The 12,828-nt window shown below is 41.8% G+C and overlaps 1 protein-coding gene across 2 annotated transcripts; it reads right to left on the minus strand.

The window, feature by feature from the left end:
* Window positions 1-4,940: 4,940 nt before the first annotated feature.
* On the minus strand, window positions 4,941-12,016 carry LOC5512516 (monocarboxylate transporter 14-like). 2 transcript variants are annotated; one of them, XM_048733716.1, is made up of 6 exons: window positions 11,885-12,016; window positions 9,178-9,394; window positions 7,948-8,660; window positions 7,305-7,674; window positions 6,200-6,348; window positions 4,941-5,996 (listed from the first exon to the last, which is right to left on the minus strand). In XM_048733716.1, exons 2-6 carry the CDS (start codon window positions 9,350-9,352, stop codon window positions 5,970-5,972), a joined length of 1,434 nt encoding a protein of 477 aa, XP_048589673.1. In that variant the 5' UTR covers window positions 9,353-9,394; window positions 11,885-12,016; the 3' UTR covers window positions 4,941-5,969. The 2 variants fall into 2 exon arrangements, with proteins under 2 accessions (XP_048589673.1, XP_048589674.1); XM_048733717.1 differs by lacking the exon at window positions 9,178-9,394 and having other exon boundaries at window positions 11,885-12,001.
* Window positions 12,017-12,828: the final 812 nt, after the last annotated feature.

The following is a 12,828-nucleotide window of genomic DNA, read 5'->3' on the forward strand; positions in this document are numbered from 1 at the left end:
CCTTTTAGTGTTGCCCTACAACAAAACTACCAGAGTCTCTAAAATTCAATTTATCGACATCAACCATCACTTCCCCTTTTTTCTACCCGTGTCGCCAGGTAAACCAACTGGTCGTTTCCTGTCACCCGCCTGCGAGATACTGCCATATCAAAAACAGTATCCTTCTCGCAAAACTACAACCTCTTCTAAAGCGGAATAAACAAAGAAAGAACAATACCTCACTACCTGTGAAACCCCGTACGGACCCACAGAGGAGGACAGCTTTGCCAGTACTACTGAGGGGCTGTTAAGGTAGCCTGTTTCAAAACTGTCGCCCCCCTCTGGGACCTGGAGGTAGTACACAAGTACATATACATAGACATAGACTAAAACAAGATAATAAGGCTTGAGCTCATGCTTAATTTTGTTGATAACATGCCATGCATTATCAATTCCACTCAATTCGTGTTATCCTTATTGCTCAGTGTAATCAGCAAGGCCGCCCTTGGCCTTAATTCGTCAAAAGAGCAATCAACTGGTCAGCGTCGAGTTGCACATAATGATATTACTTTCGCACAAACATGGGATCCCTATGGCTAGCATCGCAGCTGAGAAGGAGCTCAGTACGGATTCTCATTTTCCCGTACATGAAATAGCTTGCATTAAGTTCTGCTCCTGTCCTGTCCCATCTCCATGTTGGTCGGTTACATGCTTCATACAAAGAATCTGCTTGACACACACTTGTCCCCGCCCTGGTATACCAGGCTTCATAAACTCACATGACAAACTCTTGCGCCGGCTTTGATGCATATAAGATAATTAAATTTCACGACGATCTCTCGTTACGCTTTAATTGTTATGAATTCTCAACTCGTTACACGCAATTCACATTACAAACTCTTGTTTCGCCGTACTATAAAGACTCGCGTGACACACTTTTGTTCCGATCATACTATACATAAACTCTTGCCTCTGCCTCATTATATATAAACTTGCGTGACGAACTCTCGCCCCCATCATACTATACATAGTCTTGCGTGACGAACTCTCGTCCCCACCAGTACATGGTCTCGCGTGACGAACTCTCGTCCCCGCCTGTACATTAACTTGCGTTACGAACTGTCGTCCCCGCCTGTACATTAACTCGCGTTACGAACTGTCGTCCCCGCCTGTACATTAACTCGCGTTACGAACTGTCGTCCCCGCCTGTACATTAACTCGCGTTACGAACTGTCGTCCCCGCCTGTACATTAACTCGCGTGACGAACTCTCTTCCCCGCCTGTACATAGACTCGCATGACGGACTCTACTCCCCGCCTGTACATAGCCTCGGGTGACGAACTCTAGTCCCCGCCTGTACATAGCCTCGGGTGACGAACTCTAGTCTCCGCCTGTACATAGCCTCGGGTGACGAACTCTCGTCCCCGCCTGTATATAGTCTCGGGTAACGAGCTCTCGTCCCCGCCTGTACATAGCCTCGGGTGACGAACTCTAGTCCCCGCCTGTACATAGTCTCGGGTGACGAACTCTCGTCCCCGCCTGTACATAGTCTCGGGTGACGAACTCTAGTCCCCGCCTGTACATAGCCTCGGGTGACGAACTCTCGTCCCCGCCTGTACATAGCCTCGGGTGACGAACTCTCGTCCCCGCCTGTACATAGACTCGCGTGACGAACTCTCGTCCCCGCCTGTACATAGCCTCGGGTGACAAACTCTCGTCCCCGCCTGTACATAGCCTTGCGTGACGAACTCTCGTCCCCGCCTGTACATAGACTCGCGTGACGAACTCTCGTCCCCGCCTGTACATAGACTCGCATGACGAACTTTAGTCCCCGCCTGTACATAGCCTCGGGTGACGAACTCTAGTCCCCGCTTGTACATAGCTTTGCGTGACGAACTCTCGTCCCCGCCTGTACATAGACTCGCGTGACGAACTCTCGTCCCCGCCTGTACATAGCCTCGGGTGACAAACTCTCGTCCCCGCCTGTACATAGCCTTGCGTGACGAACTCTCGTCCCCGCCTGTACATAGACTCGCGTGACGAACTCTCGTCCCCGCCTGTACATAGACTCGCGTGACGAACTCTCGTCCCCGCCTGTACATAGCCTCTGGTGACGAACTCTCGTCCCCGCCTGTACATAGACTCGCGTGACGAACTCTCGTCCCCGCCTGTACATAGACTCGCGTGACGAACTCTCGTCCCCGCCTGTACATAGCCTCGGGTGACAAACTCTCGTCCCCGCCTGTACATAGCCTTGCGTGACGAACTCTCGTCCCCGCCTGTACATAGACTCGCGTGACGAACTCTCGTCCCCGCCTGTACATAGACTCGCGTGACGAACTCTCGTCCCCGCCTGTACATAGCCTCGGGTGACGAACTCTCGTCCCCGCCTGTACATAGACTCGCGTGACGAACTCTCGTCCCCGCCTGTACATAGACTCGCGTGACGAACTCTCGCCCCCGCCTGTACATAGCCTCGGGTGACGAACTCTCGTCCCCGCCTGTACATAGACTCGCGTGACGAACTCTCGTCCCTGCCATACAATACATAGATTTACGAAGCAAAATTCTTGTCTCCGCATTGGTGTGTTCACAAAGGCTTATAACACGAGCTGTCGTCCATGGTTTCCGTGCACCTGGCCTAATAATAAAGTATAATACGACAACTAAACTAGCCCTCAGACACTTGTCCTATAAAACGTTTACAGGAGGAAATTAATATCGAAGGGGGCACGATTAAGTATACACGGCGACTGAGTCCATAATAAGACAACCGTGATTCGAAGACAACTGTGATTCTAAAATCACAAACGCAGAACGAAGAAAAGAGAAACCAACTTATATCACCTCCAAATCCTTTGGTTATTCTTACGACCTAGGCCTTTGGCCGCCTTGCGGCGGGTGGTCATGTTTCTTCTCCTGTCCGAGCACATGGGCTACCGGCTCCTCGCCCGGAACAACATCAACATCAGCTACCGCTACTAGATATTAGACTTCAGTCATCTAAATGAAACAGTATTCATAGAAACAAAAAAATGATAATGGTAGACGAGTTAAAACAAAATTAATCGAAACGGTACAACAACGATATAAATTTAGAGCAGACCAAGCATTTACCGTTCACCTCGCTGCAGTTGAGCAATTCGATAATTTATTCATATTCACTAATCTTATATACTCTGCTCTAATGTATTCAGCTTGAATAGCAAAAACATTGTGACTAAAAAATATTGGACTATACAGTTCTGATAAGACGACAATTTGGTCACGGAAAGATCACGCTTCTATTCTTTGATCGCATATACATATATTTTTTATTTAAACAATATTTACTTACAGTTATCCCAAGAGCTATAGGAGCTCATCGAGGGGACTTTTGTTATTAGTTTTACAGACTATACACTCAAGGTCGAACACGTACGTACTTGAGGGTAACATGAGAAATATTACTAATAATCAACGAGAAAACGATTGGTATCCATTATGAAGGTTTGAACTGCAGCAGCAAAGCATTTTGAATTATTATCAAAGCTAAGAGAGGGGTGCCCAGAAAGTAAAAACTGAACCTTGCCTTGTAAACTAAGAGTTCCCCAAATTCCTTGGTCAATTAATGCAATAGAGGTAAACAGCGAAGAACGTTGAGCAGCAAAACGAGGGCATTCAAGAAGAAAAATGTAAGACATCCTCTCTTGAGGCCCCACGACTACATGAAGGAGAATAAATCATATAAAGGTAATAATTCAGACCACGTTTTAAGCGTAATCTAGTGTGTAAAATAGCTGGGTATCTTTCACCAATCACCGAGGTAGAATAACTTAGGGAGCGGTTATAAATTACTGGGAGGGGATGGAGGGTTAATTTTGCAAAACCCTGGGCTAAAAAATTTCGCCCCCCCCCCTAAATTCGCGCCCAAAAAAACGTACCCCCCCCCCCCTACATATTTGCCGGCCCCCCAGTAATTAATAACCGCTCCCTTATTCGCCTCTTATTTATGAAATGTGTTTCTTAATAATACGTTTGTGACAAGTACGACTTGTCAATTGTACAGTGGGAAGAGACCACAGACCAAACTGTTGTAGAACCACTGCTTTACTATGGAATAATTGGAACTTGAACTATAGACGAACTAGAACTATAGACGAACTAGAACTTGAACTATAGACGAACTGGAACTAGAACTATAGACGAACTAGAACTATAGACGAACTAGAACTAGAACTATAGACGAACTAGAACTATAGACGAACTAGAACTTGAACTATAGACGAACTAGAACTTGAACTATAGACGAACTAGAACTAGAACTATAGACGAACTAGAACTATAGACGAACTAGAAATATAGACGAACTAGAACTAGAACTATAGACGAACTAGAACTTGAACTATAGACGAACTAGAACTAGAACTATAGACGAACTTGAACTAGAACTATAGACGAACTAGAACTATAGACGAACTAGAACTATAGACGAACTAGAACTATAGACGAACTAGAACTATAGACGAACTAGAACTTGAACTATAGACGAACTAGAACTAGAACTATAGACGAACTAGAACTATAGACGAACTTGAACTATAGACGAACTAGAACTATAGACGAACTAGAAATATAGACGAACTAGAACTAGAACTATAGACGAACTAGAACTTGAACTATAGACGAACTAGAACTAGAACTATAGACGAACTTGAACTAGAACTATAGACGAACTAGAACTATAGACGAACTAGAACTATAGACGAACTAGAACTATAGACGAACTAGAACTATAGACGAACTAGAACTTGAACTATAGACGAACTAGAACTAGAACTATAGACGAACTAGAACTATAGACAAACTTGAACTATAGACGAACTAGAACTATAGACGAACTAGAACTATAGACGAACTTGAACTATAGACGAACTAGAACTATAGACGAACTAGAACTTGAACTATAGACGAACTAAATACAATTTTACGGTTGCTCCTTTTATAGGCAGGGTGCATCTGCCTGTGTATGCCTGCAGGGACTCATGGGTTTCGTGTACCATTACATCATAAATGAAGAAGTTAATTGGTTTACCAGATTTTCTTGGTAACGGGTACACGGGTTGGCCCAGGGGTGAATGCATAAATAGGACATACGCAGATGCTGTTTACAGACATATTTTCCAACATAAAACTAATATAAAAGTAGCAAAAGAAAGGAAGAGCTAAATCTAACGTAGCTGACGGTACTAAAAACATTAACTAAGATTCGAAAAGGAAAAAGTTATAATCGAAAAATTCAAAGGTTAATTATGTAGTTATTTCAGACAAAGTGTCCAGAAAAACGAAGTTGGTATCAACAGGACGGAGCTACCTTCTACGTGTGTTCCATAAATTACACGCAAAGGTTTGTTTGTTGTACAAAAGCCTTGTTTAACCAAGCGGTTACACACCAAGGTCTTTGAAGTTGCGACTGCCAGTCAACTGAGCATGTTTCTCTTATTGAAGCCGCATTGTCACCAGTTTACTTCCGGTCGATTACGTAGCAATCTCCGATATTGTAATAGTAATAGTAATAGTAATTGATAGTAATCTAGGTAGCCCAAAGCCAGATCCCCACAACAACTCCGCCAAATCTGATCGAGAGGATCTATTTCAGGAAAGGATGTCTAAAAAATTCTTAGCAATACTCCCTATTCTTCCTTACGAAGAAAATGTGGACAAAGGGTTAATTTTACGCGCGTTTTCTGGTCAGGGACAAATAATCTTGATTTTTGGATTAATGCCGGAAAAACGCGACGGATTTTTCAAAATTTTCCTGCAAAGGAAAATGAGACTAAACGGGGTTATTATACGAGGTCAATTTTCCATGCGTTTTCTGCGCTGGTCGGGAAAATCTTTGGATTACTCGCTTTATACTTCTCGGTAAACGCCGGGAAAACGCGATGGATTTTTCAAAAGTTACCAAGACGGCCCAGTTCTGATAAGACAACAATTTGGTAACGGGAAGTTCACGCTTCTATTCTTTGATCGCATATATATATATTTTTTTTATTTAAACAATATTTACTTACAGTTATCCCAAGAGCTATAGGAGCTCATCGAGGGGACTTTTGTTATTAGTTTTACAGACTATACACTCAAGGTCGAACACGTACGTACTTGAGGGTAACATGAGGAATATTACAAATAATCAACGAGAAAACGATTGGTATCCATTATGAAGGTTTGAACTGCTGTTGTTCCCGTCTTTTATTAATTTGTCGTCTTTAGCGTGTCTCCAGGGCTTGAAGCAGTACTGTAGGAAGGGTATAAACGCGGCTAGAAGCATTATACTCCCGGCAGTGTAGTACGCAGGTCTGTACGAGCCATACACATCCGCTATGAAACCTGGTGAAGCAATCGAGAACAGGTATAAGTTAGCGATGGTGGGGATAATGATGATGATGATGATGATGACACGAGCCATACACATCCGCTATGAAACCTGGTGAAGCAATCGAGAACAAGTATAAGCTAGCGATGCTGGGGGTAATGGTGATAATGATGATGATGATGATGATGACACGAGCCATACACATCCGCTATAAAACCTGGTGAAGCAATCGAGAACAGGTATAAGCTAGCTATGGTAGGGATAATGAAGATAATGATGATGATGATGATGATGATGATGATGACACGAGCCATACACATCCGCTATGAAACCTGGTAATGCAATCGTAAACAGGTATAAGTTAGCGATGGTGGGGATAATGATGATGATAATGATAACACAAGCCATACACATCCGCTATGAAACCTGGTAAAGTAATCGAGAACAGGTATAAGTTAGTGATGGTGTGGATAATGATGATAATGATGATGATAATGATGACACAAGCCATACACATCCGCTATAAAACCTGGTAAAGCAATCGATAATAGATAGGCTAGCGATGATGATTGTATAAACGATGTAAGATTACGACGTTTATGATGATGCTGCTGATGACACGAGCCATACACATCCACTATAAAACCTGGTGAAACAATCGAGAATAGATAAGCGATGATGATTGTAAGATGATGACGTTGGTGATGATGATGATGATGGCACGAGCCATACACATCCACTATGAAACCATAGGCGAAGAAACGGAAAAAAGATAAGCTACAATAATGATCGTAAAGATGATGTTAACGATGATGATGATGATGATGATGACACGAGCCAAACACATCCGCTATGACACTTGGTGAATCAATAAAAATGGTGGTATATAAATGATTATGATGATGACAACAATATGATGATGATATTGTCAATGTTATAATAACAAGGCTCAACAGCAAAGGGCACTCACCTATAGTAGGTGGACCCGCAGCATTCCCAATTGATATCAGCATCTCACCCATTGGATACGCAACAATAATTAGGCGTTCCTTAACTGTAAACATAAGCAACAGTACAACAGTTGTGAAGAATGCTCCCAAACCTGCACCAAAAAACGCTGAAAACACCGCGAAATGTGTGTATTTCGTTGCTAAGGGCAACAGGAGAATGGAGGTTCCCATGGTGACAGCTGCCACTTGATTGATATGGAATGGATTGACAGATGGGATATCCAGGATTCCACCACTTATTATAGAAAAGAGAAGTGAACATATTCCAATGTAAATAAAGAGATTAGCGCCTTGTTGTGATGAGATGCCAACCTCACTGCCATATTCCACCTGAAAAATAATATTGAGTGATTAGTTACATGTATCTGGCACATGGGTGGTAATCTAGCTTTTGCTGCAAAGAGCTGTAATAACTATCATCATCATCATCATCATATTCCATCGTCAACTGGCTGTGTTTGTCTGTTTTTGCACCAACAATGAGCTCTGTCCCACATGAGAACAAAGGATCATTTAAGTGAGAAGCATTAATAGAAAATACTTTAGAAATGATGTGGAGCTTACAATGCACATGCAATGCAAAAATACTTTATTATTGCTTACCAGGTGCACAAAAATGACAGAAGATGTGAAGATTTCCAGGAATAGAGTGACCGTTGCTATCATGTAGGCAGGTGTCCTTAAAGTAGTTGTTATCATCTCACATGATGTCAGAGGCTTCTCAACATCAGATGCTTCTTGTTCGACCATACTTTCAAGCTCAACTTCTTCAAATTTCATCTCTTTATTTAATGCTACATCGGTGTCTGTGACACTACGCTGCTCTTCAAATCCGGAAATTATAGTACCATTAGGCTCGAGAATGACTTGCTCTTTCTTTTGTTCATCTGACATAGCATTTGGATTAAACGTCAGAGTCAGAAAGAAAGCCAAGCCAACGATAGCAGTCATGATGCGATACATTGATCTCCAGCCATATTTCTCAATTATCACTTGACATAATGGAGCAAGAGTTAACACACCAATATTCACACCAGTGTTGTAAATACCCAGTGCAAGTGCATGTCTCTTGTTAAAGTACTTGTTGATCACAAACACTCCAGATATGAACACAAAGCAGCTGCCTAGTCCATAGGGCAAGCTGTAGGCAAAGAACATTTGGATGATGTTTTCAGTAAACGACATAACCACCACTGATACTGTACACATGATGACTCCAGCCATGGCTGTGCGACGGAAATCAAAACGAGATACCAGCAGGCCAGTCAGAGGAGCTGCAAAGAAGGTAAGACTCTGTGCTAGAGATCCTACCCATGCTTATGGGGAGAGAAATTGGAAAAGAAGGTTAATGACAGATATTCAAAATCTGCAAGGGGGGGTTTTCATCTGAGCATGAGCTCTAGATGCTAAGGAAAAATCATCTGCAAGTTACAGTTAAATATTAGAGAAAGACAATTTATTCAAATCATCGCCTTTTCCTTCTTATCACCTTTCTCAAACAACCGTTGTCACCAATAGCCACCAGATTTAGAAAACAATTTAGTGTTTTTTTTTGTTGTTGTTAGAGTATCTTTTACACAAAATTTTACAAAACACCAAAAGGAATCAGTGACCCCCCCTTTTAAAATCCAAACTCTTTTGACGCCCACCCCCTCGGGATAATTAATGATCTTTCCTTTAGAGTATCTTTTACACAAAATGTCTAATAAGTTTCTAATAAGTTACTGTGAAGCATTTTTTTTAACTCTTGCAATATATACTCTTTAAAAGACCAGAAGTGTCAACCCCATTACATCATTCTTAGTAAACATTTCTAAGAATATGTTTTCGTACCTGTGGATTGCTTGGTGCTTTTAAACTGGTCTAGTAGGACTGGCATGACCACCCCAAAACTCATATTAAGGCCAGCAACAATCACCACACTTAGTGTTGCAGATAAACAGACAAACCAAGACCAACAACTATCCTGCTGTCTGCGATACTGTATATTGCCATTACATGGTAACATTGCAGAACAGCTCTCCACCACAGTGACACAGCACTGCAAGATCTATATGACATGAAAATTAGAAAGTTGCACAATGTATGGGACACTGCCCTGAAGAGGGACTAAAGAAGAAGAAAATCATATGTTCAAGGGGTCTGGAGCCCATCCTGTTCATGCGACAAGATGAGTCTGGCTCCAGTTGACCCCCTTGTTGTTAGTTAAAATAAATGTTAATTTAATGTGTGGATCTAGTGACCTATTAAGTAAACAGAGTAAATGGGTAATTCTAGAAAATATCCATACCCCCAACAACGAGTGGCATTTTGGAATTCCAAAAGCAAGGGGGGTTGGCGATTTTGGAATTCCGAAAGCATGAGGAGGTCGCAAAAGTATGGAATTCCTGGGGTGTGAAAGGTTGAGACGGTAATCGGAACATAATTTACATCTTACCGAGTCCTGAACTTTCTAGTTTGAAGTTGCAGGGAGAAACTAATTAGCATGCAAGCATAATAAAGTGGTTTGGAATCTCTCTTGTTCCTATCTAGAGTGCTGCTGCAGTGTTGCATCTTGATCAGGATACCTTTAGATATTGTCCTCTCCAGTCGGATCAGCCCCATGTAAGGCGCATGTCTTTCAAAAAGTAAACAGCATAGAGAGGGCTGTTTAAATCTCTATGCGTCTAGCCAGTAGCATATATCTAGAATGGTTTAGAAACAAAATATCTACTACTAAATAAAACTGAAGCAATGCCTCGCAATCTTGCCGGTCAGGGCTCGAAATAAGGGTTAGCCTGCGTAGCGGCAGTTTTTTTGTTTTTTTGTAGCGCACAGTCTGTTAGGATTTTGGGGAATATAGATCAACCAAGCCCAGGCGAAATTCATTTTGCTGACGAACTAAAAAAATCATATATCCTGATTGGCTCAGCTCTGTTTGTAAAATCAATCAAAAACTCATCAATGGCCGTCGGCCATCTAACGGTGGTCTATAAGTTTTAGTTTGTAGCTCGTTCGATGGAAACAAAATCTTGGGTATCACTCTCAGCATGCTTGAAGAGCATACTTTGCAAGCACTCTCAAATGTCACCCCTGCCATGAAAGCTTTTAGAAGGAACAGAGAGACTGTTCGACATTTGGTCAATACAACCCGGAGTAGTACAATTCCCATGCTATGGCAAACTTCGTGCGCCAAGTCTTTAATCTGGGTTTTGGAAAAAAGTGGTATCGCTGTAGAATATTCGATTTTCTCAGAATTCGTAAACATATAAATCTAAAACCTGTTTTTTACACCCACCCACCACAGACCCTATTTTGCAACCCTACATTAACTTTTCATCACCCTCCACCAACCACACAATCAGCTCATTGACCTTTTCACCACAATTACATTACCACCTTTTACACTATCTTATTAGCCATTCTTCTCTATCACCCTACTACATCACCATACTGTATTATCACACCGACTTCACTAAACTCTTGGTACAAATACCCGATCCAAAACAAACCATTTGCACTTTGAAAAACTTAATTATAGCATTTTCTTATAAAGATAAAAAAATATAAAAAAAACAAAGATTTCCGGAGGACAGAGGGGGTCTTGCCAAGAGATCAGAGTCCCGGAGAGATACAGGGGTAAGTTATTTCCGAATTCCTAAAGCACGGGGGGGGGGGGGGGGGGGGGGGGGGGGGAGGCTGAGCGTTTCAGAATTTCCAGAAGCATTGGGGGACTAAGCCTCCTGTTGTGGGGGTACGGATATTTTCTGTAATTACCCAATAATGGCGAATTGAACTTAATAGATCTGTGGTCAGTAAATTACTGGATCCCACCCTGACTATTTCTGTAGGAGAACGGCACCCCTCCTAGTTACATTAGCAACTCAAGTATTTTCATTTGGTAGATTCAAATAGAATTGAAATGGAATATATCACTTGTTTTTGGTTAGACTGTGTATATAATAATCTTTGATTTTGATATTTTGACGTAGTTTGGTTGCAATTTCATTGAAAACATGGTAATTCATTGAGAAATAGATGGAATTTGTGATAATAAAATAAATCAAATGTATATCAAACAATCACATGTGTTTGTGTTCGAAAATAGAACCCATACGAATTCACAGCTTTGAATCGTTCAATATTGTTCGATTGCTTTATACAATTTCCGAGCATTTTAAATAGATAGACCAGGTTATGTAGTCAATTCTATTGTAGTCAATTCTCTTTGATTGCTTACTTTGCTGTGCGTATGATATTTCATCAGCAACTTTTTTTATTCATCTTTGGATGTGTCAGAGGCTTTAAAGAAAACTTCATACTTGATTCACATAGTAGTCGCGAGCTTACTAATCATATCAATGTCTTCTTGTTTTGATAGAACGAATCAAAACTTAGAGTACAAGAATAAACTTCTACGCTTCTAAGCCATCTTACAGAACACATTAGAAATCCACACAATCCCTGACAATGACCCCGCAGAGATGTATACAATTACAACTCTTGAGCCCCGATCTTAACTATCTACACGTGAATTAAGTAACTCAATCCACATTCTTACCTTCTTTAAGGAAAACAGACCTCAACCTCAGAAGGACGACGGGGGTTGAAACTTCGAAAAAGGCGGTTTATTGCATGTTTATTGTGAACACAGGTTATTATACTGTTGCTTGATGGGAAAGACGTAACATAACACAGGGAGCCCAAGTATTGTGTTGTATATGACACCAGCGGTGCAGGGAGTAGCTCAGAACAAGAATGAATAATGGAGGGGTGGGACATCCATCAGGGAAGGGGAGGAAAAGGAAGCGGTTCGGCTAGAACACTCTGCAACACATGTTGGTGAGCGCGAGTACTTGTGGGTACTTTCATGTTCGAAAAGGGCTTTGAAAGTCAAGGGGCCAAAGATAAGGGACAAGCCAAAATAGGGGGACACGCCCTCAGATAAGATGGTGTGTTTCAGGGCCTTTCTAAGGTAGCGTTCATTATTTATGGCGCGGGGGTGGGGTCGGTTTCCACATTTGGGGGGCGGGGGTCATAAAACTTTCTGGTTGAAGGGGGGGGGGTCCACAAAGTTTCATCCCTTAAAACTTGGAAACTTTCTGTTTATGTTTATTTAAATGAGTTATCAAAATGCAAGAAAAGCTGTTTTCTAGCGTTGCCAATAACACTTTTAGGCTACATTTAGGCTACATTTACTGCTGTTGAGCCGTGAACACTTTCCCACAAATGACCTTTAAGGTCATATTAGTAGTGCATTTAAACTTGACCTATAGGATCAATAAAAAAACAACAACTGAAATATAATATGCATTTGTAGAATATACTAGGTATCTAGTACGGCAGGGTATTAGATAATGTCAATGTGTAAAAATGTCTGACTCGGAAAACGCATCTGGGTGCATTTGTAGAAGGTGCTCTTTCAACTCCCAGACTCATCCATATAACAGAGCGCCTTTCTCCATAAGTATACCATTATCGCTTGATCTTTCGAGCATTAAAAAT

This window comes from Nematostella vectensis, chromosome 10, assembly GCF_932526225.1.
Source record: "Nematostella vectensis chromosome 10, jaNemVect1.1, whole genome shotgun sequence".
In the NCBI taxonomy this organism is placed as follows: Eukaryota; Metazoa; Cnidaria; class Anthozoa; order Actiniaria; family Edwardsiidae; genus Nematostella; species Nematostella vectensis.

Bases quoted from the DNA above. Each gene is read 5' to 3' on its own strand.
- LOC5512516 (XM_048733716.1), bottom strand. From the start codon at position 9,352: ATGTTACCATGTAATGGCAATATACAGTATCGCAGACAGCAGGATAGT. The intron at 7,675-7,947 runs GTAAGCAATAAT...ATTATTTTTCAG, and splicing joins CTGTCATTTTTGTGCACCTG to GTGGAATATGGCAGTGAGGT. The intron at 5,997-6,199 runs AACAGCAGTTCA...AAAAATATATAT, and splicing joins AATTAATAAAAGACGGGAAC to ATATGCGATCAAAGAATAGA.